Here is a 22,169-nt window from a genome sequence, read left to right as displayed (position 1 = left end):
CAGTCAATCGTGCAGTAGGATAACTAATCAATGCGTTTGATATAAAGAAACCATTTTGAAGAACATATTACGTGTAATTTACAAAGGCTTCTAAAAACAGAAGATGTAGAAAACAAATGGATAATTTTGACAAAATTCACGTGTTACTCACCGTCCGCCATCTTGAATGTTTACATATGGGTCAAGGCCATGGATACAGGGATTCCCAAAAAAACAGGCAGTAAAAAATGACAGATTGAGTTTCTGTATATGTAGTTCAATAAAATCCAGATTTCTTGGTTGATCCACGGTTGCTAGTCCCATGAGTTGCTGCTAAGCACAATGACTGGCTGGTCAGTTGGTAAATGCATTTACTGCATCATGAATATTCTATCCGTCACCACATATGTTGGGACAAGGAATTGACCCAACCAAAATGAGAAACTTGACAAGCTTGTGATGGACTCGTCCCTCGTCGAAAACCATCACGAGGCCAATAATCCAATTGGTAGCGTCGTGCAACCAACGCTCACCATAGCGAGTGCCTAGGTCCACTTTAAGTGAGTGCAGTAGAAATGGACCCTTGGTGCACTTCTAAAGTGCGTTCAGTAGATACAGACCCTATGTCCACTTCAAGACAAAGAATTAAAGAAGAACAACAGTTTCTTACTTGCATCCAATCTGACTTTATTCTTCCAAGCCTTACAACCTACACTCAGGTTCATCATCAAATGTTTATTTCTTAAATATTCTTAAGTCAACATGGCTTGAACATTATGGCAACGCTGCAGGCAAAACTAATCCACTCTCGGGTTGAACTAACCCACTTCAAGGTACAACTAACCCATCTTTACAATTGACCCATTCTCATCAGGTTTTGACACAAATCCATTCTGCAGTTCCTCAGAAACAGATTTGTGCATCATTATATTTATAAAGATAAAGACAAACCTTATACTACCATTATCCACTTTCGTTATTCATGGATAAGGCCTGTACCTGATTTTAAATCAACATCATCAATAAGCTTAATTGAGCAACCAAACCCAATAATGAGACTCATCAAGGGCATGATTAAATCGAACCACATGCATCATCTCAACACCATGGGTAAAACAATTGAGGGAAAACTTTGGCATGATTATGAGATCGGTGAATTGGGCATCAACAGTACAACAGTTTAAGACCCTCATATTTTATTTAAGATATGACAGGAATTTAGAGAACATGTCAGACCTGAAATCTTCCTGACCCACTACATGTAGGTCAAAGATTCTTATTATTTATACATAATTCGGTATATAAGTGCACCAAGTGGAAATATAACTACAAAATCGGGTCTGTGATGAAATGATAACTGGAAGGGGTGGGGTGGGGGTTGGTTACAAACAATTTAGTCAATTTGAACCTCGTCCACGGGGATTTTGCACTCCACGGTGCCAGGTTAGGTTGTGAGTATAAATATGATACACAAAATATAGGAAATTACCATCTGCTGTCAGTAATGGAAATATTTTCCACTAAAATCGGTGACTCTGTACATGTATGCCATGCTCAATTAGAAAGACCAAAAGCGGGACAAGGAAGGAGTGCAGATCATGATATGAGAAAAACATTTCAAGTCCATGTTGGAACCATATTGATTGCATGGCTTGTGATGTGAAATTAAGTTCCCATATTCACAAGAAGCTTGCTTTTGTTTTAAAAGCAGGCTGTCAGCTTTAAATAGGAATTGCACATATCAAAATTGTTCCAAACATATCTTTACATGTACATTTACAGGAAAAGCCATGTTTTTCATCCGAAAAGGCACATAGCGGAAGCAAAGAGAACAATGGATACACGCACAGCATACAAAAGTCTGGAATCACCATAATCATCATCATCATCATCATCTATCATCCATTGATACTTGTGGATCTTGGCCTACATCATTTGTACTAGTTCACCCGACAACAAGTGGCCAAAATTGCAGAAATTCTAAATTAGTCTAATGGATCATACTGGTACCACTGTTTGTGAATTCTATGTTGATGTCATATTAAAAAACTTGCGTCAAAAAATGTAGAACTGTACCATGGATTACAAGTACTTAAGCTTACCAACATCCAATGTTTACAATGATATTATGCAGTGATCCAGACAGACATGGTTTTTATGTTCATATCAAGACATGATTGGTGAATTCCTCAAGAGGACTTGGGAAGGGGAAAGCCAGAGCCTCTTTTAGAGACAACAAAGAGGATAAAGGTATTGGTTGACCTAGAACAAGTTCTCACCTGTGAAAGGAACTTAGATAATACAATTGAAACATCAAAGACTAGTTCATATTGTGGGGCATGTAGAAATCAAAATGCGAAATTAAAATCTCCCGGTTAACGGATTCTGACACCATTCTACCCTTTCAACGCTAGAACCAAGGGCCTAGTATGTTCTATTGTCTTGAAAGGTAAACCAATACTTTTATTCAATGCGCAAAAGGAATGTGTACGTTAAAGGCACAGTTTATACAAGAGCATAGATCAAAACCAAACAATGGAGAATGCAATGTATCAGATCTGTAGCGAGATATCGACAATGCTTCTTTATCATTATTTCAAGCATACACATGTAATCAAACAAAATGATATCCGCATTGTTCATCAATTAATTTCAAAATGAATCGACAAATTTCTACAACATGTACAAAATAAGTTACTATGTTATTTGTTTTTTTGTAAGTCTTACACATAATTCATCAAATACTGCAAAACTGAAAATGGACTTGGAAGATGCATTGTATGTTTGAATGACTCTTGACACATGAACCAAATTTCTCATGATTCGTTGAAGACTTTACTCAAATTATACATTTTCTTGCTCTTCTGACATGTATAAGATCATGCTTCTCATCCTTTATGGAATGAAATACATACAGAGCAAGAATATGCCCAAACAGAGAAGATCAAAAACGAATTTGTTTATAACTAGAATTGCTTAAAAATCAAACCAAGTTACTATTTGCTCATTTGAGGAAAAGTGGTAAGTACCGAAAGATAGATCCTTTGAACGGCCATAAAATGTAATTTCAATATCATGCCTGGTCCAGCCAAGTACGCCTTTTGGCTCTGGTAATTAACAGAGAGTTGAGTGTATAATTTTTCAACAGCAGACATAAGAAAATTGCACTGACTGATATCACTGAACTAAATGGGGATGGAATATGCGCCCCATCACAGCAAAACCAGGCACATGTTGCTCCAAGATTGGCAGGTTGAGACGGACTGGTAGGTAATTTTAATGTTGTCTGCCTTTCATGAAATTTGAGTACATCAATTTCTTCCATTATCCCCTGGTATCATTTACAATGTAGGCTCCATTTCTGCACGACAAGTGCCTGAGTTTGCTGTGATGGATCACATATCATGTGGCAATCGATAGTACCTTTAAAGAACACTTTTTACAAGTCAAACTGAACCACATAACTTGCTATTATACAAAGTTTTGAACAAATATTAAAATTCTTTTTTCAGACTTCTGAGGTAGGAACACAACAGGACATCACATTTAAGATTCGATTAGAATGACTTAGAAACGCAAATAACTTTATCTTTTTAGAATTCTCCACATATTTAAATCTTGAAATTAGCCAACAATTCAGAAGAGAAAGCTCTGTGGCAAAACATGAGGTATGATATGAACATATGCTGATGTTATACCGTGATAGGCCTTATAATTGGTTGAACTACTTTTGTCCCATATTAACTTACATGTCGAAAAGAAATCCCCTTTTAAATACAATCTGATTATAACTGCAAAATTAGATCTAAGCAGAAATGCCACTGGCAGGAAAAGATCAAATTTTGTCAAAAAATCTCTACAAATGATTCATTTAATTTTTTCAAAATTTAACAAAGGTCAAACACTTTGTTTCCTGATAAATACAGATGCATTACACGTAATGTCAAGCATACATGTAGATTTAATCTATGCTTGGTAACATGAAGTCAAATGCTCATAAATTATATTCATGATGCTAATTTTCATGCAAGCTTTCATTTTATAGATTTTGAACATAAGCAGTGATGCAGCATTATTAGAGTTACCCCCCTGTAGACTTTCACCTTTACCACAGATAACAGCCTGAGAAAAGCATCTGATACAATAACATGTGTGATGATATGAACCCTTTCCTATACAGAGGATGCCGTTTGCCCCAACATACATGTAACTTTTGATACAGCAACTCCTCGGAAGGCTGGCGAATTTCACTCCTTTGCCGAGTGCAAGTTGCTATTGTACACTCACAGGACAAATGCACGTGTGCACATAAACAGGAGTCAATGAAACAGGAATCAACAAAAAGAAAAGTTCTTTCATCAAAGAGAAGTGAAATACAACAGACACACCAAGCACTGGGTCTTTCCTGAATACTCATGCGGTCTTGATACGGGTATTGTTAATAATGTGATCTAATGATTTAGAAGTCAAGAGTCTTCGCTAAGCACACACATACAGTCTACAATTCTTTTAGACGTGTCTCAACTTTCTGAGGATTCTTTGCAAATTCGGAATGAGGAGAGTAACTCTCAGTCTGAGTCTTATGGGAATTCTTCGAACTAACGATGGGTTTGCAGAAAACTTTAGATATGAATGGACCAATACAAACAAAAAATATCTTACCCTATATACACTCGATAGGGTATACCCCTCCTCTGCCATAACTAAACCAAGGTGTCGCCTCTATTTTGACTGAACAGATACTTGGTTGCAATCATGGTAAACACAGTACTTAACTTATCTTAGTCATTTCGCAACAGCCAATTCAAAAGAAAATCTTTCCAACAATCTTGTTGTACAAAAAGCACCATTGAAAACTTATTTACTGTTGCCCCCCCCCCCCCCCAAACTTACGAGGACTTTCTCGTCCTATCTGGCGCCTTGCAACTTGTAACTAACAAGTAGCATTTCAAATTGGGAGCACTTTTCACCTGTCCCAAGGAGGGTAATTTTTCTAGCAAAATAAAATAAAATTAAGACACTGTCCAACTTCATGTGCCACATTTACACAGATATGTTCAGCAGTGTAATGTAGTTGTACAGATTTGGCAACTTGAAGAGGCCACATGAAACAAGTTCTCAATGGACAGAGTCCTGAAGGGTTTGCTTGGACATCCCTAACTGACCACTCCTTAATAGAGAATGCCTTTTACGATTCGGAGTGAAAAATACCCAATACTGACATCAATCTTATCACCTGACAAATGACGCCTAACTAAAAATGCAACAAAAGAGACAAATGATCTTGAACTAAAAAGGGCGACAGTGCAGCTTTCTAGGGGCATTTCCAACATCCATTTTTTAAATTAATTTCAACACAGTGACTATGTACACTTAGGCTGTTCCCTTCAATGACTTTAGAATTTTTATGTTGATTTTTATAGCACCATATTCACGTTTTTATGGAGATTTTTATAGCACTTTTTTTGTCTTTTTTTATACACTTTTTTATTTTCTCTTCTGCATAATGAGCAAAGGACTCTAACTCCATATGATTTGTGTGAGGCTACGACTGTTTCCAGAGTTTGCGTTCGTTCTTGAAGCCTTTAGTTCCATCTGGACCGCGAGGTTGACGAATGACGACAAGTTTAGGCATGGAATCATCACTCACACTCTTCAAACGGCTGATCAAACGTTCCGGACGTTCGGGCCTGCGGCGTTCCCTGCAAAAAGACAATGAAATAAAATGAATTACTGAACTAGTAATAATAGCAGACTATAAAGCAGGAATTCCCATTTCCTGTGGAAATGTGATTTTATTAGTTCATACCTACCCAGGTCAGACTTTTGCATATGTACTCATATCGGATCTACCCGAGGAATTATTTAACTAATTACATTAGAAAATAACCAGCCAGTTCACAAGGCTACGTCCAGGCGGCGCCCCTGTACAGCCCATCAACCGTGCAAGCCGCCATATTGCCAGTACTTTTTACTCAAGCAACTCAAGTAAGTCCCGTTGCTGTGGGGACGGACGGGTGGGCAGTCTGACCTGGGTAGGTATGAACTAATAAAATCACATTTCCACAGGAAATGGGAATTTTATGTCGTTCATACTCTACCCAGGTCAGACTTTTGCATCGAATACCAACAACCTAAGGAAGGTGGGTAAACGTGACTTACCATGTAGCGACGTGAACTGTCTCCAAGCCGCATAGCAGAACCCAACGGGTGAGACCGGGATAACCAGACCAAAGAGAAATGGGGATGCTCATGGCTCAACGGTCAGGCCACCATATAAAAGAATAATGGAAAGGCCCTAAGGTTATCAACTACCCCCTAGAGTAAGGTAGCACATCGCATGGTACTTGCTCAGCACACACCTCGCCAAAAGAATGTGTGGACTTAAGAGGGTAACCACCCTCTGCGTGCGGGGACAACCCACAAAGTCTAGGCGGCTCAACCTAAGACATCCGGACGGGGCACATGCACAGGGGAACCACGTCCCGGCATGAATGTCCGCACCTCCCCCCCATCTTTAGAGGGAAGGACGGAGAATCCGGAGTGAGGAGTCCGGCGGGTAGGCTAGGCAGGGAGAACCTAGACTACGTGCTGAGCAGCGACGATTGGACCGAGAGACAGCATACCGTCAGTCATCACGGAACAATCGCGCATATAATGTTGGGAGAAAGTGGAGTGCGAACTCCACGTCGCCGCCTCCAAGACCTCGTTCAAGGCGACTCCCCTATATTCGGCCCATGAAGTCGAGATGGCACGAATCTCGTGGGCCGTCACGGAACCCAGGCGGCGAAGCTCCGGAGACTGAAGAGTCATGGAGTAGGCCTGCCGGATGGTGGCCACCAACCATCTGGCGACCGTGGCGGGCGCAATCTCCCGTGTGAATCCCTCGCGATAAGACAGAAAAAGACGCTTTCTGCCGAGACGGACGGCAGGGTCTTTGGTCTTATCGACATAGAACCTCAAGGCCCGGACGGGGCAGAGAGTTCTATCCGGGAGGTCTCGAGAGACCACCCTGGAAAGGGATGGAATAAGAACCGGGCGCCTGGAGGTGGAAGGCGCCTGGTTCTTCGCAATAAAGCCTGGGACAAATTCTAGGACCGCGCCCCTCTCATTGAAGGCTAGCTTGTCAAAAGCTAGGGCATGGAGCTCGGACCGTCTCTGGGCCGTAGCTAAGGCCACCAAGAAGACGGTCTTAAAGGTAAGATGCTTCCTATCTGCTAGGTGCAAGGGCTCGAATGGAAATCTCATAAGAGCCCGTAACACCACCGAGAGATCCCACTTGGGGACGCAATGTAAGGAGCGGGGACGCTCCAGAGACATGTTGCGAAGCAACGATGACAAGGCGTCGTCCCAAGCCGGTTGCCAGGAGCCTGTCAGTCTAAGGGTGACGGCAATGGCAGAGCGATAGCCCTTAACCCCCTGGACCGAAAACTTCCGAACCGTAAACAAAAAGTTTAGGAAATCGAGGAAGTTGGGAAGAGTGGGAGCGATCGGAGAAACTCCGTGCTCTCCGCACCAGTCTCGAAAGACGAGCCACTTACTGTCGTATGATGTAAGGGTAGACTGTCTCTGAGGCTGAGCGACTTTTCGGATAACGTCCTCCGAAAAGCCTCTCTCTCGGAGGAAATGCCCGATAGTCTCCAGGCGTGAAGCCTGTAGAAAGAAGGGTCCTGATGGTAGACCCGGCCTATCGGGTGATATAGCAGGCGGTCCCACTCCGGCAATCTGCGGGGGTGGTCCGTCAGGAGCTCCAGCAACACCGGGAACCAAGCTTGGTTCGGCCAACAAGGGGCGATCAGGCAAAGCCTGACGCGCGATGAGGCCACTTTGTTCAGAACCGGCAGCAACAGAGGGGTTGGCGGGAATGCATAAGCATTGAGGCCGTCCCAGGAGGCCGACAGGCTGTCTACTCCCAAGGCCTCGTCGTCCGGGAGAGGGGAGTAATACAGGGTGAATCTCTTGTTGAGGCGAGTGGCGAAAAGGTCCACAATCGGCGCATCCCACATCCCGGCCAGCCGGGACACAATCTCCTGATGGAGGGTCCACTCGGTCTGGACTAAGCGATCGGCTCTGGAGAGAGCATCCGCCAGGATGTTCCTCTTGCCGGGGATGTGACGGGGGAAGAGCTGGATGTCCAGCCGACGACAAAATTGTAGGAGGTCCCATGTCAGACGACACAGAGTGTCGGACCTCGTTCCCCCTTGTCTCCGAATATAGGCGACGACAGTCGAGTTGTCGGAGAACAGAGATACCCTGTGACCCCGTAACCGGGACGAAAAGGCCTTCACGGCTAGGATGACAGCCTGCATTTCGAGAATATTGATCGAAAGGCGAGACTCCTCCCCTGACCACGTGCCCTTGGTGGTCAGGTCGCCCTCGTTCAGGTGAGCCCCCCATCCGAAGAGGGAGGCGTCCGTGAAGAGGGACATCTGGGGGGGTAACGGACGGAGCTGCACCCCGCGGAGGAGCTCCGTCCCCGTCCCCCAGAACCTCCAAACGTCCTCCAGTAGCATGGAAGGGAGTGCTACTGCTCGATCGAGTGGGTCCGAGAAGGGGCGCCAACTCGAGAGTAGGAGGAGCTGGAGGGGGCGCATATACAGGCGACCGAGAGGAACCTGGTCCGCCGCCGAATTGAGCAGGCCCAGCAGGGACAGGAACTGTCTGGCTGTGGCGCTGTCTCGACGACGGAAAGCCCGAATCAGAGACCGGATCTTGGTGACCCGGTCCTGAGGTGGGGACATGAGGCCCTCTCTGGTACGGAAACGTACTCCCACGAAGACAAAATCCTGAGACGGGTCTAGCTCGGATTTTTCTAAGTTTGTTATCCACCCGGCCTGGGTCGCCGTCTTGAGCAAGAACCGAGTCTGCTTGAGAAGACGGGGACGGGATTGGCAACGCAGCAGCCAGTCGTCCAAGTAGCAATGGAGCTTGAAGCCCAAGGCGTGAAACGGGGCGGCGAACGCCCTGACGACGGTTGTGAAAATAAGCGGAGCGGAAGCCAGGCCGAAAGGCAAGGCCTGAAACTGATAAATTTTGCCTTCGAAGTAAAAGCGAAGGAAATGTTGAAAGTCTGGATGGACTGGGATGTGAAAATACGCATCCTGCAAGTCCATGGAGACGGCCCAATCGTCGGGCTGCACCGCTGTTGCCACTGACCTTGTTGTTTCCATCCTGAAACTGGGTACCCTGAGGAACCGGTTCAGGCTGGACAGGTCTATGACCAATCTCCATTTTCCCGACTTCTTCGGAACCAAGAAGATGTGGCTGTAAAAGCCCGGGGAGGAGTGGTCTTCCACCACCGTGACAGCCTCCTTCTGGAGGAGGGAGTTGACCTCGGACCGAAGGGCTTCGGCCCTGGCCGGGTCCACGGGGGGTAATACCGGGTGGGGAGTCGATGTCGTTGGGGGAGGATGGGCAAAATCGAGGCGAACCCCGTGCCGGAGCATGTCCGGGACTGGGGAGCCTTTTTGACACCATCCGACCCAAAAGGCTGCGAAATGGCGCAGTCGGCCCCCAACGACAGAGACCGAGGGAGTGTCGCCTATTAGCGCCCGAGGAGAAGGTGACAAGTCACCGACGCCTGCCCCCGCGACCCTTCCGCTGTTGTGGCCGGAAGGGGCGCTTGGGCTGCCCGCCACCTCCGCCCTGACCTGAGGAGCGGTGGCGCTTATTGGAGGGGCGGGCTGGAGCCGCAGCTTCTGTCTGCCCTCGGGGACGAAAAGACCCGGAGGAGCCCTGCGAGGCCGAGGGCCCACGAGAGGCCGACGCACCCCGGGGGCGTCTAAACTCCGGCTGACGTCCCCGGCCCGCGGACCATGAAGAGGAACGCGGGCGGGGGGCCTGTCTGGGGGGAGGAGGGTCCCCCTCACGACTCTTATCCGACTCGCGCTGAGCCCCTAAGGTATCAGGTAGCGAATCGTGGAATAAGAAGGGACCGCCCAAAGGGGCGGTCCGCAAGGCCCCGCGCAGAAACTGGGCGCGGACCACACTCAGCCCCTCGATGAGGAGGTCCCGGCGCTTCAGCACCGCGTTGGCTGCTTGTTTGGCAGCTAAGTCACTGGCATGTTGCAGTGACTGCTGTAAGGACATAGCCAGGATGCGTTGCTCATCCGTGGCGTCCGCAGCCAACGACCTGGACAGGGCACAGAGCGTCAAGTCGGCGTACGATAACACCGACTGCGTCTCCTTGGCCAGGGCCTCATCGTTCTTGGCATCCCTCATAGGAGCAGACGTGAGGACTTTCGGAACGACCAACCCGGCGAGCTGCACATCATCCCTCAAGGGGATGAGTGAGACCGGGTCAGTCCCCGACGGCGATACTCTATAGTATTCTGGCCTATACGAAGGACTGTGAGGGGAAGTGGCCGTGAAGCGCTTCCCCGCCTTCGTCCAGGCTCCCGGTCCAGTCGACGGCAAAGTCGAGACCAGGGAGCGCTGGTGGCCCCCGCAGGACGGCGCCGTGTCCCTAAGCGTTGAATCGAGCCAATGAGAGGCTCTGATCAAGGCAGGGGAGGGGGGCAACTCATCGAGTGCCCGGTCCGGCACGGCAGCCAAGTCCGGCTCGTCGGCATCCCCGAAAAGATCGAAGGGAGCACGGCCGAGCGCGGGGTTGACCGGCGGGAGAGGACAATGCTCGGTCGGCACGAACTGCCGGACGAGCGCGCGAAGATCGCGCATCCCAGCCACAATGGTGGGGTCCTCTGTTCCAGAGGGGCAGTCAGCCTGAGGGGCCTGCCCGATGGAAGATTGCGACTCATCGAATTGATAGTCGACCTCCATGGGGACTTGGGGCAGCTCAAAGGCCACTGGTCTCCCGGCCTGCTGCTGAGGGGCCCTATCTGAGAGATTTTTGGTCTCCAGATGGGCAGCCAAACTCTGCAGGACCTGACGCTGCTGGGCCGTAAGGCCCGGTGCGATAGGCCGGGGATCCTGTCTGGACATACCTGGGGCAGGCAGGGATGGCGGGGGGCTACTCACCACAAAGGGGGTGGAGCTCAGACCCGCAGAGCCAGACAGGGAGGGACGGGGTCGCACCGGCGAAATCGTGGGGCGAACCCTCCCGACGTCCGGACAGACCCTAGGGTCTCTAGAACGGACGTAATGCCCCATTGTCGCACCCCTACCCCAGGGGGGTAGGTCACCTCCGTGCGAGACAAGAGGGGGCGGCAGAACAGGGGGGGTGACGCCCGAGCCTGCAGTAACCCACGGGGAGGCGGTCGACGTCCTCAGAAGGGGACGGAAATTGGGGTGAGCCGCCTGCCAGGCCTCATAACCCGATGGGATACGCCCCGTCGCCTCAGAGCGGTCAGATGTGACGGTGTGATCTGACGAGACAGTCACAACCGAAGACACTGCCGGAGGCACATCCAACCCGGAGGAGGACGGGGGACGACCCAATGCCGCAGCAGGGGGGTCCCGACGGGGGAGGGCGGAGGAAACCCGGCCAGGTGGGGGCTTAGACGTGACTAAGGACTCCACGGCCGGTAGCCGGAGGAGTTCCTGAATCAGGAGGTCTGCCTCCAGCGGGGTATGCTCCACGCCCAGGGGATCGGGACGCAAAGCGTCCAGAGTCCCGCTCACTTCGACCCCCTGTGAAAGGGGGGAGGAGCCAATCTCCCTAGGGGGCGCCCCGATGAGGGGGTCACCGGCGCTCAACCTAGGAGAGAACCCGGGGGGCACACCTCCGAATGGAGGGTGCCCGGCCCGAGCCCCGGAGTCGGGCGCCGAAACGGCCCCAGAGCTCCGGGGGCCTCGCCCCCGCTGAGAAGAAACAGCGGAGGGGGACTTAGAAGAGGCCGCACCAGACTTTCTGGGGCCTCTCCGGGTCGGCTTCTGCTTCTTCGACGGCCGAGGGGCCGGAGAAGCAGAAGGCAGCGTCCCGGCAGCGGACGAAACCGCAGTCGCCGAGTCCGACGGGGCGGACTGGCGAGCCGGGGACGAACCGGGACGGGGACTAATAATCCCCGATACACCGGCACCCGGGCACCTGAATACCCAGAAGGGTAACAGGCCCAATAAGAGGGCTGGAAAGCCCAATAAGGACAAGAAGGACGCTAACAAGAGCGGCAGAGCCAGCATCTTGAGAGGCCACACAAAGAAAGTGAACGATAAGAAAAACTTGGATTTATTTGGTCACGTGACCGGAGCCTGGAGCGAGAAAAATTTTTGGGAGAACGGCGAAGAAAAAGCGTTCTAAATGACGAATTCAGAGAAAGATGGGTAAAGGAATGGTCTCACCCGCTTCCTGAAATCGGCAGCTCCAAAACGGACGTCCGGGGGAGGATCCTTCTCAATACTGTCGCGGGGGAATCAACGCAAACAGCAGCAGAAACTCGGTGCTTGTGATACAAGGCGCCGAGGAAAAAGTACTGGCAATATGGCGGCTTGCACGGTTGATGGGCTGTACAGGGGCGCCGCCTGGACGTAGCCTTGTGAACTGGCTGGTTATTTTCTAATGTAATTAGTTAAATAATTCCTCGGGTAGATCCGATATGAGTACATATGCAAAAGTCTGACCTGGGTAGAGTATGAACGACATAAAATTGGATGACTTATATATTATGAATCTGAACAAAAATTGTACTTACTGTAGTTTCCTTAGACTGCACGCTGAGTATTTTCCATTTCGTTGATTCTGGACAACAACAAACTCGACCTCGTCCCCAGGTTGGATGTCTGCACCATCGTGGACCTCTGTCATGTGGAAAAAGAGTTTCTTGCCCTCCTCAACTTCATAATTCAAAAACCCGAACTGGAAATAGGATTAGGTGCAAATTATTCCACCAGACGGACATAAATATCAGAAAAAAGAAGTGTCAGAAGTTATGATAAGAACCCTACTGACAAAGGATAGTAGGGCAGACACAGATCAGTACTCCAGATGTACATGTACAGCCATTAGGTTTTGGTGACTAACCCTTTTAAGGGGACATATCCTTAGTAGAAGATTGTCGATGCCCAGACACGCTAAAGATCTCCCATAGGAGGTAAATATGTAAAGTGATGTTGACACAAAATCCTCAGACTTGTAGAGCTGAATGCTGTAAAGGGAGAAGGGAATTCTGCCGCCTCAACATACTTGGCCTTTGACTGAATCCACCTTTGTTCGAATAAACTTCCTAATAGCGGTGATGTTTGTGGCGCGCTTCTTGCCAGTTGAACGGATGACAGATAACTGGAATTTGACAGCATCGCCCTTCTGTAGGAAGTCCTTCTTGTCTGTAAGACTGGTTATGCCATACTGATAGGTGATTGGATTGGAATCATCTGAAAGAAAAACCTGGAGTATTAAGAAGACGTTAACAAACCCGACTTAGATTGCAATGCACTGCAGGCTATAGCAGGGTAAATTACATGTTGCAACCAATTTATCAAAAGGCATTTCCCATGAGCCCAAGAACATTCTCACTCCACTTTAAGATCATCACAATAAGTTGCCCAGGTTGGTAGTAAACAAAGAGTACAAATCTATAAAGTCAGCATACCTTCGAATCCAACTTGTACAAGACCGGGATATTCATCTTGGTCTGGGTTGATGATACGCATTGGACGAATGATTCTGCCTTCAATGAATCCTGGCAGTACATCCTCTGGTGCCACGGTGCCCTTGTTCAGCTTCCTAATGTATTCGGCACTAACTTTGGCCGTCTTCCTCGTCAATTGGTACTCCACTTCATCGCCCACGTCAAGGTCACCAGGCTCTCCATCAAATGCACTGTAAGATACAAACATTTAAAATGTAAACAGTTGTGGCGTAGTAACTTGGACTCTCTGCTAGCGGATAAGAGGTCGCTGGTTTGTACCCCACAGTTGGCATGAGACTCTTGGTAAGTCTACGTATTTACAAGTCTAACTTGCTTACTCTACTCAAGAGAAAGGTGCATAATAGGTTGTCAGAAATGATCAGGTTGAAGCGCTGTCCGAGAAGCTCATAGTAGGTCTACTGAAGTTTCAGGATAGACTGGCTAAGGGCCAAGTAACATACCTTCGCATGTTATACACACCAGAGAAATACCGGAACCAAAAACATTCACAACTTAAGCTCGAGTACACAGTATAACTTACCTAAAGTGGAAGAAGACCTCTCTGTCATGTTCAGCTGTTTCTATAAAACCAAATGCGTCTTTGATTGTGGCGACAAAACCGAGATGACGAGTCATTGATGAGCGACTCATCAGTTTGACGTTAATGGCTATCTTGTTGTTGTTTCTCTTGCTTTCAGAGATGCTGAATTCAACCTGGAATTAAAGTAATGGTCAGATATTCTAAAACACCTTGGTTATGTTGCTCAGGCAAAGTCATAATTTCACCCAAAACCTCAGCTGCTGCCGCAGTGTTGGCTTATATTTCACTTACGTCATACTTGGGTACAGCACGAAGATCTTGGATGTCTTTTGGTGCGTAAGGAATGATTTGTTTGTTCCCGTTGATCTCAAACATCATGAGACCTTGTTCAGCATCTTTGTTATTTTAATTTAATTCAATTGATAATAATGTTGACACTAACCCTGTCGCCATACTTGGGTACAGCACGAAGATCTTGGATGTCTTTTGGTACGTAAGGAATGGTTTGTTTGTTCCCGTTGATCTCAAACATGATGAGGCCCTGCTCAGCGTCTTTGTTATTTTTGCCTATAAAAGAAAAGTTGGTGAAAATTAAACCAACTTATTGATGCACATATCATCTATCACATCGAGTTACCTTTACTGGGATCCTAACCACAGATCCACAGGCTGCCAGTCTAATCAGCTACCCCTTTCACTGATGAGGTTCCCCGAAAAGACATAAATTGGAACACTTACTTGGACTTTTGTGATTAGCAGGCAACTTATCCACAAAGCCTTGGAAACGTTCTGTAGAAACAGACTGGAAAGATAGAGTTCCTTTCGGAAGGTATTTGATGCGGATGCCAATTTCGCGGTTTGGTGAGGAGGGGTCCTGAAAAATACAAATGATACAGAATAGGTAAATAGTTTGATTTCATAAAACCTGATGCATGGGAAAGATGACCAATATACATACACTGTATGTCCACTGATGATCATGGACTGTTGGAGTTGACACATAAACTGTCCCAAAAAGTTGAAGTATACCTATAAATGGGCTCTGGTATTGGAAAGCTCTGGATGAGCACTTTCTGACAGTACCATTCATCTCAAGATTACTGGTACCTTTACACTTTCCGAAATGTTTACAAAATAGTTCCAGATCTCTTAGGGAGTAAAAAAACATACTGACCTGTACAACTGTGAACTGTACTTCATCTTGCAGCTGTGGTTCCTTGGACGGGTCCAGCATCTCGCTGAAGTGGAAGAACATACGACCTTCGCGCTCGATACATTTAATGAAACCATAGCCCTCCTTCAATGTCGCTATCATACCAGTCTCACGCTTCTCACCAGACACTTTGAACGTGTCTTCGATGACGGCGATGTTTGTCGCACGTTGTAATTTATCGCGTCTGTCAGTCGCAATGTTGAATTCTATCAGATCGCCAGCGTGCATGGTGAAGTCTCCAGTCTGATCTTTGTCCCCGTATGGAATCTCAACTTGCCTGAAAAAGTTTAAAGTTTGAGTTAAATGAAGAAGTGACAATCACACTGTATGCCCAACATTTAGAATATCTGTGAACAGTACGACTTGTTCCCGATGTTAAGTGAAGCGCAACCATGTCAGAGCTCCTTAGGCACCTCCTAGTACACAGACAACACCATTGAACAGTCCGATTCAGGGCCTTTCCACTGTGCAGGTACAATATCTTCTTCAGCCTCCCACGATGCACCCAGTTCCTCCGACAAGTATCTTATAAACTAGGGCTGTGTATGTCGTGTTTTTACCTACCCAGTCTGAGTTTCATAAACTATCCTCCCGGCAAGAGGGTCACTCTGGCGACGGTTGTGAGCACTTTTGAGTGTCTTAAGTATCCTTCCACGGACCCGATCTAAGGAGATATCCTCAAATATCACAGTGCCCTCGGCAAGACGAACGATGTTAGTAGCGACCTCTTTACCCTGGAAAGCCAACAAAAAACACTAAATCATTAAGGTTCACAGTCACACCAAGTCAACAAAACTTGGCCAGAATGCCAGCCAATAATTTGACCAAGACTATCTTTTCAGGATTCAGCAACAATAGCAAGGGCCAAAACCTTGAGAAACATTCGGACTTATCTACTACCGAGGTACATGGTAACAGACTTACATTTCTTGACTGAACAGCAAATTCACAATCATCTCCCAAAATGAGTTCATTGATATTGCCTTGGTATTCACTATAGTGGAAGAAGATCTCCTTGACAACATCTGCACGTTCGATGAAGCCAAAACTATCCTTCATCGAGCAGACGACTCCTTGATAACGTTCTGGTTTGAACGGCTGAAGAAGCTTGACATTACGGGCTCGAACAGTACCATTCCTGTAAGTGACAAAGGCAGTTTGTGAAATCAAATAACAGCAAAGTGAATTCAATTTCAACCTTGGAGAGAAATTTTGAGAGGCAGCGCTTCCGAGGGGAAGCATTATGTGATGCACAGAGGAACTGAAAATAACCTACACAGCTTCATTTGCAAAAGAATCTAAACAGGCTGAAAGTGTATTTACCTTTTATCTGTAGAAATGAAGAAAGTCACGTTATCTCCAGTTTTTAGTTTGACATTGTTACTCTCAGCATTTTCAATGTCTTCAAGAGTGAAAGGAAGGAAGAAGCATTCTCCATTGCGTTCATAGGAGACACGGCCCATTCCGTCCTGGATACCATTCAAGCTCTGCAATTAGAGGAATGTATGTCTTTTAAATAAATACCTCAAGAGATCTTCCATGTAGGATGTCAATGTATGGAATGGTCTGTAAACCTTGGGACAGACCAGCTATCAAAAGTCTAGTTAGCACTCTCATTGCCATCAGCAGCAACTAACAGAAACTGACCACAATGGAAATGTCAGCTACAGTGGCACAATCATTGCAAGTACCGGTAAGTATTTAGTGAGACTATGTCACGCAGGTGATTGCCTTTTTCAGTACGTCCTGGTCTCCATACAGAGTGCAGATGGTCTTCAAAGAGAGTAATGCCAGGGAATTTGAACAGATCTTTCACGCTATAATATGGAAACGTTTGAAATATCCTGATAACTTACATGTCTCCTGTTGATAGCCTTTGCCTCAGTAACGACTGTGCCAGTTACACGTTCATCACTGAGGAGCTCAAAAGATACACTGCCGTTGACTTTAACAACAGAGCACGCGATTGGTTTGCCAGTCTTGCGGTCATAACACATCTGAAATTCCACTGGATCTGAAAAGTTAACATGAGATGGAAATAAGATGATTGCACACCATCTGTTTGTACAAACTCAAGCACATCACCTTTGTTTTTAATTTTGTAATGGAACTGATAACGTTACATTTTTTTCCTCATCCTGGAATATACTGCTCCAATATGCCACCTGTATTCATCAAGAAAGATTAGAACTCTAATAACATTTCAACACAGTCAGATAGTCGTGAAGATTTATCATCAAACTTTTCTTCTTAATTCTCTCTCTGAGGAATTTTGTTGGAAAGGAATACACGAATGCGATGCACTGAGAGAGGATCTACACACCTCCTATTTTCATGCTCTCATTGTTGCCGTTATATTCACTGAAGTGGAAAAAGAGACGGGCCTCTCGATCGCAGCACTGAATAAAACCATATGAATGCTGAAAAGAGAAGTATTCCAGGATAAGAATAATAAGACAAGACAGATACAATCGCTGCTGGCACTATACATATTAGTCTTACTGACCGTTCCCCCTTCCCCTTCCAAAGTCAATTTTCCACAAAGGATACAGCGTACGAATGTTATAAAAAGTTTACTTAATATACTACCAAGAAACTACCGAAACCTTTTGAGAGAAAACGTACCAAGATTTTTTCTACGAATCCTGTTTCTCTAACGGCATTGTTCATGTTATTGCTGCCTGAGTTTTGCATCACGGAATTTCCATAGTGACTTTGTGGAGATGATCTCGGCTGGAAGGCAAGTATGGCTGGGTCTTGGATAGCTGGCGGCTGGAAATTCTGAAATGAGCAAATCATGATTTTTTTTAAGCGACAAAGCTAAACAAAATTTCTTTGTGCTGGAACAATTTGACTTGGCACATTCTGTCCACTATGCCTACTGCTACGGCTGGCCAAGGGCAGACTGTCACGTACATGAGGAACAAACCAAACATCCCGATACTCCCTGAAGGACAATTTGGGTTGACATGGTGAAGGGGGTTCCCCACAGGGGCAGTGGTTTAGAATCTTGCAACATTTGGATTCATAGATGGACGTAATCTCCTTGTAATGATGGACAATGGGGACAACTTGAGACTGGTTATACTAGAGCAACATTAATAAATGTACACATACAATGTAAAAAGGAAAAGAGTAATGTTTCTTTAACATCCTGGCCTGCCGAGAAGACATGATTATAAATAAGAGAGTAACAGCGAGCAGGTTCACAACACTGTTGAGAGGATTAATCATCGATGAGTTCACCACAGCAATTTGCGTCATCATATCATAATATGCAACGCAGGGAAAGGTAGGAATACATGAAGAAGAACAGTTGTGTTTTTATTAGCAACAATTTACGCTGTATGAACATGTAGACACAAGTGCCAACATCCACAGGTAAAGAGCAACCTTAATATCAAGACCGTTTCGAAGTAACCAGCATTTGAACTTGCCGGAAGTTACGCACCCACTGAGTTGTTCAAGTTGTTTTTATAAATACTTCCGACAAGTGACATTAGATTTGAACTTCTGTCAGGAGGAAAACCCTAACTGGACTGGACAGTAGGCTGGACACATGGCATTAGGTTTGGTACATGTAGGAATTCTCTGCAGCAGCAATATTCATCATCCCTCCAATTTACGTAATTGTGCATCTTGTACAATCAATGGATTGATGCTTATCAATACCACATATTCTAATCTACATATCGATTAACAAAACCTCATCTTATGTCAGGTTCCTTCCAATTCAATCCCCCCGGTTTAATGCCAAATTCCGTCCAAAAGTTTCTGAGACAGACTTGCAGAACCAAACTACAGAAATGGTTCTCAACTTTTGACAATTTTCACAGGTTTTCAAAAGGATTTAGAAGAAACAGCAAATCCGTCATACAGCATGAAAAGATGTTTCTGTGTGTTACAGTGCTGTACATACCGAATCTCATTGTCAGTCGGGTCATCGAAGTTGTAGACGTTTATCCAATAACTGCTTATCAAATAACCTTGTACGGTAGACTCCGTATAGATACTACATCAACATGCATTGAACTCTTCGAAGATTGACAAGATGAAATAAAATTGGGAATTGTCATCCAATACCTTATTGTTATTTCCGTTCACGTCCACCACCACGACGATTGCTTCTTTGGGCTTCATGGCAGAGCAAGTAAATCGTGAAAGTGCTAACTCTCGCACAGACAGACAAAACAGGTGAAATGCTTTGGATATCTGCTCCTTTTCACGGTCTACCAAGATCAGGTAGCAAAACATTACCATGGCATTACATTGTAGATCTGTAAGTGTTCTTAGCCAGGCTTAGCGCTAGGAAATAGCATACCTGCAGCGGCTGATCTACATGTACAGCCTGCTGAAGTTTCAAGCTACTGTGGGTATGATTATTTCCATGCTGCCAGAAGCCTTTGACTCTATAAATGGAAAGCCTGATCAGACCAATTGTACTTCACAATGTCAATCTCATAAAAAATCTTCACATCAAAATGGAAGAAAACATACAACATATGTAGATTTTTATACAATACAACATACCAGCAATCATCACGTTTTTTTAATATGGGATATCAAGCAAATGGAATTTCCAAAGAGCGGATGCAAACATTCTTGGCGATAGGCCAGATGTTCTGTTGTCCTCTTTTCTCTGCAGGGGCGGTACTGTATGGGTTCAGAAATTATCTGGGGTACAACTGTACAACCACTTAGTGGAATGTGAGGGAAGTGTTTACAGGTTGGTAAACTAGCATTTACCTGAACGCTCACAGAGCCACCAGCAAATGAACTTCAGGTGGTTGACTTGAGGCAGTAGAAATAGCAGTATAACCTACTACCGGGACGGAGCTGCAGCCTGTAGCAGTGCAGGACTGGCAATTCCTAGAGACTTTCAATTCAACAAGTTTGTTTCAAAATGACATGATGTAAGGTGATGCTGTAATGTAACAATGCTGATCGAATAATTATAAGAGGAACCTGAAGTTTTCTTTATGAATATGAATTAATCCATCTTTTTCTTAGACAATTACACAAAGAAGCAGTCATGGCAGTAGCAGCTATATCAAAATATTATCCTTGTGATTGCCACATTAGGCCACTGTCTACTGTAATAACACATGAAGCAAATAAGTTTGTGACTGGAACAAATTTTTGATCTTACCTTCCACTGAGGATTTGCCATCTTATTGTTTCTTCTTGTTGCTTGATTCCTTGCTTAAGTAGTTGCTTTGTTCTGTTGCGGTTCCGTTTTTAAAGCTGTCATTCACGAATCATAAACGTTCCTTGTGCCTTGCCAAACCCTCAGATGCGCAGTGTGTGCTTCGCTACAGATAAGGTTCTTATTTTTTGCTGAGTGGGTCTTAGTTAAGAAGATACACCGAAGGTACCAGTAGAGAAGGGTTCTAAGCTACTGGGGTGATTTCTGAAAGAGAGATGACATGGATTATAAGATGGAAGCAAGTCTAGTCTTTGTGTGTGAGCAATAAAGTCAAAGTAAACTCAAAATGCCACAACATACTTTTTGACCATTAGTTTTTTAACAGTAACACCGTCAAGGTCAATGAGCAATGTATTTTGAGGACAAAAAAGACATCAGTTTAATAACATAAAGGTTACGGTTATATGTACATGAATGTCGACAGGGTACCTTAATAGGTGAGTTCAGACCCTTAATACCACCCTTCAATAGGCCTTTTGGCAGATACGCCGGTACCACCTAGGGTCGGGAACAAAAAAACCATCTTTACTTGGATCTTCATGGTTATAGATGCCACACAATGGCTCAAGAGGCATTGCCTGGCATCATTGACCGTAAAACCAATTGTTATTTTAGTTTGTTTTCCCGACCCCAGGTGGTACAGGCGTATCTGGCAAATAGCCTATTCAGTTGAATGTACATCATCATCATTATCAATTAATAAGGCATCTTGGCCAAGGTATGGGCCTTTGCCGGAAACAGTGTACTGCGACTGTTTGGAAATGCGATAATGGACGATTCGACAAAGACAAAAAACTGAGCTCATAGAAACCAAATAAGAACTTTCCAGAACACACCCGACTTGTCGAAGGCCTAAGCCAAACAATGACAATGCCACTGCCAGTGCCAGCGGCCGCCCACTGTTTCTAACCCTTTGACGTTGTTCAGGTATGAGGTAGACCTAGGTGAAATGCATGACTTTAATTGTCGTGCCATACTGCATCTATTTCTGCATCTATTTCTGCATCCACATAAATCGATGCCGATGGTCAACTTTATTGCCAAGAGAAGTGAAAATCGCAGGCATCGAGTTCGAGAAGCCGGAGCTAAGGCAGAGCCAGAGGTAATCGTGTCGAGACGCGGCCGGTGAGTTGAGAGCACTACTTAACCAAGTTCATCACAGGTCTCCTACCAAGAACTTGGCTTGATACAATACTCAGGAACAATACACCATGAACAAATAAACAGAGAAAAGTAGGCCAAGTAAGAAGTTGCTGAAACAGCAAAATGCGCAGTGGACGAAGCGACGTCACACAAGAAAGAAAATGAGACGTGTAAACAATGAAGCACCCACTTTGTTTGGCTGTTGAAGAAAAACCCCAGGGGTAGAGGAAATGAAATTCGGCATACATGTACTTGAACTATCCGAGTAATCATTGACATAGAAGTGTGATATTAGAAGTACGAGAAATAGGTTTTTGAGAGTGAAATATACAAACCCTTAGCTCAGCACAGCACTGCTGGCATGCCGCCATCTTGTAAATTAGAACCAATAATTTTCCTTGGCCGTCAATTTGCATCTTTGGGCTGGGCAGCAACTCGGTCAAATGATAACATCCTTGGTTTATTTTAAAACTTAAAATTAGGTTTTTCTAAATTTCATTCAAACTACTACAATTTACTCGTTAATTATTCAACATAAAGCATTTTTCATTAAATTTCCATCTT

At 45.6% G+C, this 22,169-nt stretch overlaps 1 protein-coding gene across 1 annotated transcript; it reads right to left on the bottom strand.

Annotated features, from left to right (window-relative positions):
- Positions 1 to 641: 641 nt before the first annotated feature.
- LOC135488449 (cold shock domain-containing protein E1-like) lies at positions 642 to 21,978 on the bottom strand. The gene is made up of 16 exons (XM_064773065.1): positions 21,941 to 21,978; positions 20,406 to 20,666; positions 17,882 to 18,037; positions 17,580 to 17,676; positions 17,113 to 17,270; positions 16,580 to 16,743; positions 16,181 to 16,394; positions 15,821 to 15,990; positions 15,218 to 15,533; positions 14,782 to 14,917; positions 14,486 to 14,610; positions 14,044 to 14,216; positions 13,464 to 13,693; positions 13,058 to 13,245; positions 12,567 to 12,730; positions 642 to 5,681 (listed from the first exon to the last, which is right to left on the bottom strand). Exons 2-16 carry the CDS (start codon positions 20,424 to 20,426, stop codon positions 5,525 to 5,527), a joined length of 2,469 nt encoding a protein of 822 aa, XP_064629135.1. The 5' UTR covers positions 20,427 to 20,666; positions 21,941 to 21,978; the 3' UTR covers positions 642 to 5,524.
- Between the last annotated feature and the right edge of the window lie 191 nt (positions 21,979 to 22,169).

Source organism: Lineus longissimus, chromosome 5 (genome assembly GCF_910592395.1).
Source record: "Lineus longissimus chromosome 5, tnLinLong1.2, whole genome shotgun sequence".
NCBI lineage: Eukaryota > Metazoa > Nemertea > Pilidiophora > Heteronemertea > Lineidae > Lineus > Lineus longissimus.
The sequence above is the reverse complement of the archived record's forward strand: the minus strand, read 5'-3'. Positions and strand labels throughout refer to the sequence as shown.

Excerpts from the sequence above, each read along its gene's own strand:
- LOC135488449 (XM_064773065.1), bottom strand. The coding sequence starts at position 20,426 with ATGGCAAATCCTCAGTGGAAG. Across the intron at positions 14,217-14,485 it reads TACCCAAGTATGGCGACAGG|GTTGAATTCAGCATCTCTGA; the intron begins GTTAGTGTCAAC and ends CTTTAATTCCAG. Across the intron at positions 13,246-13,463 it reads TGTACAAGTTGGATTCGAAG|ATGATTCCAATCCAATCACC; the intron begins GTATGCTGACTT and ends TTTTTCTTTCAG.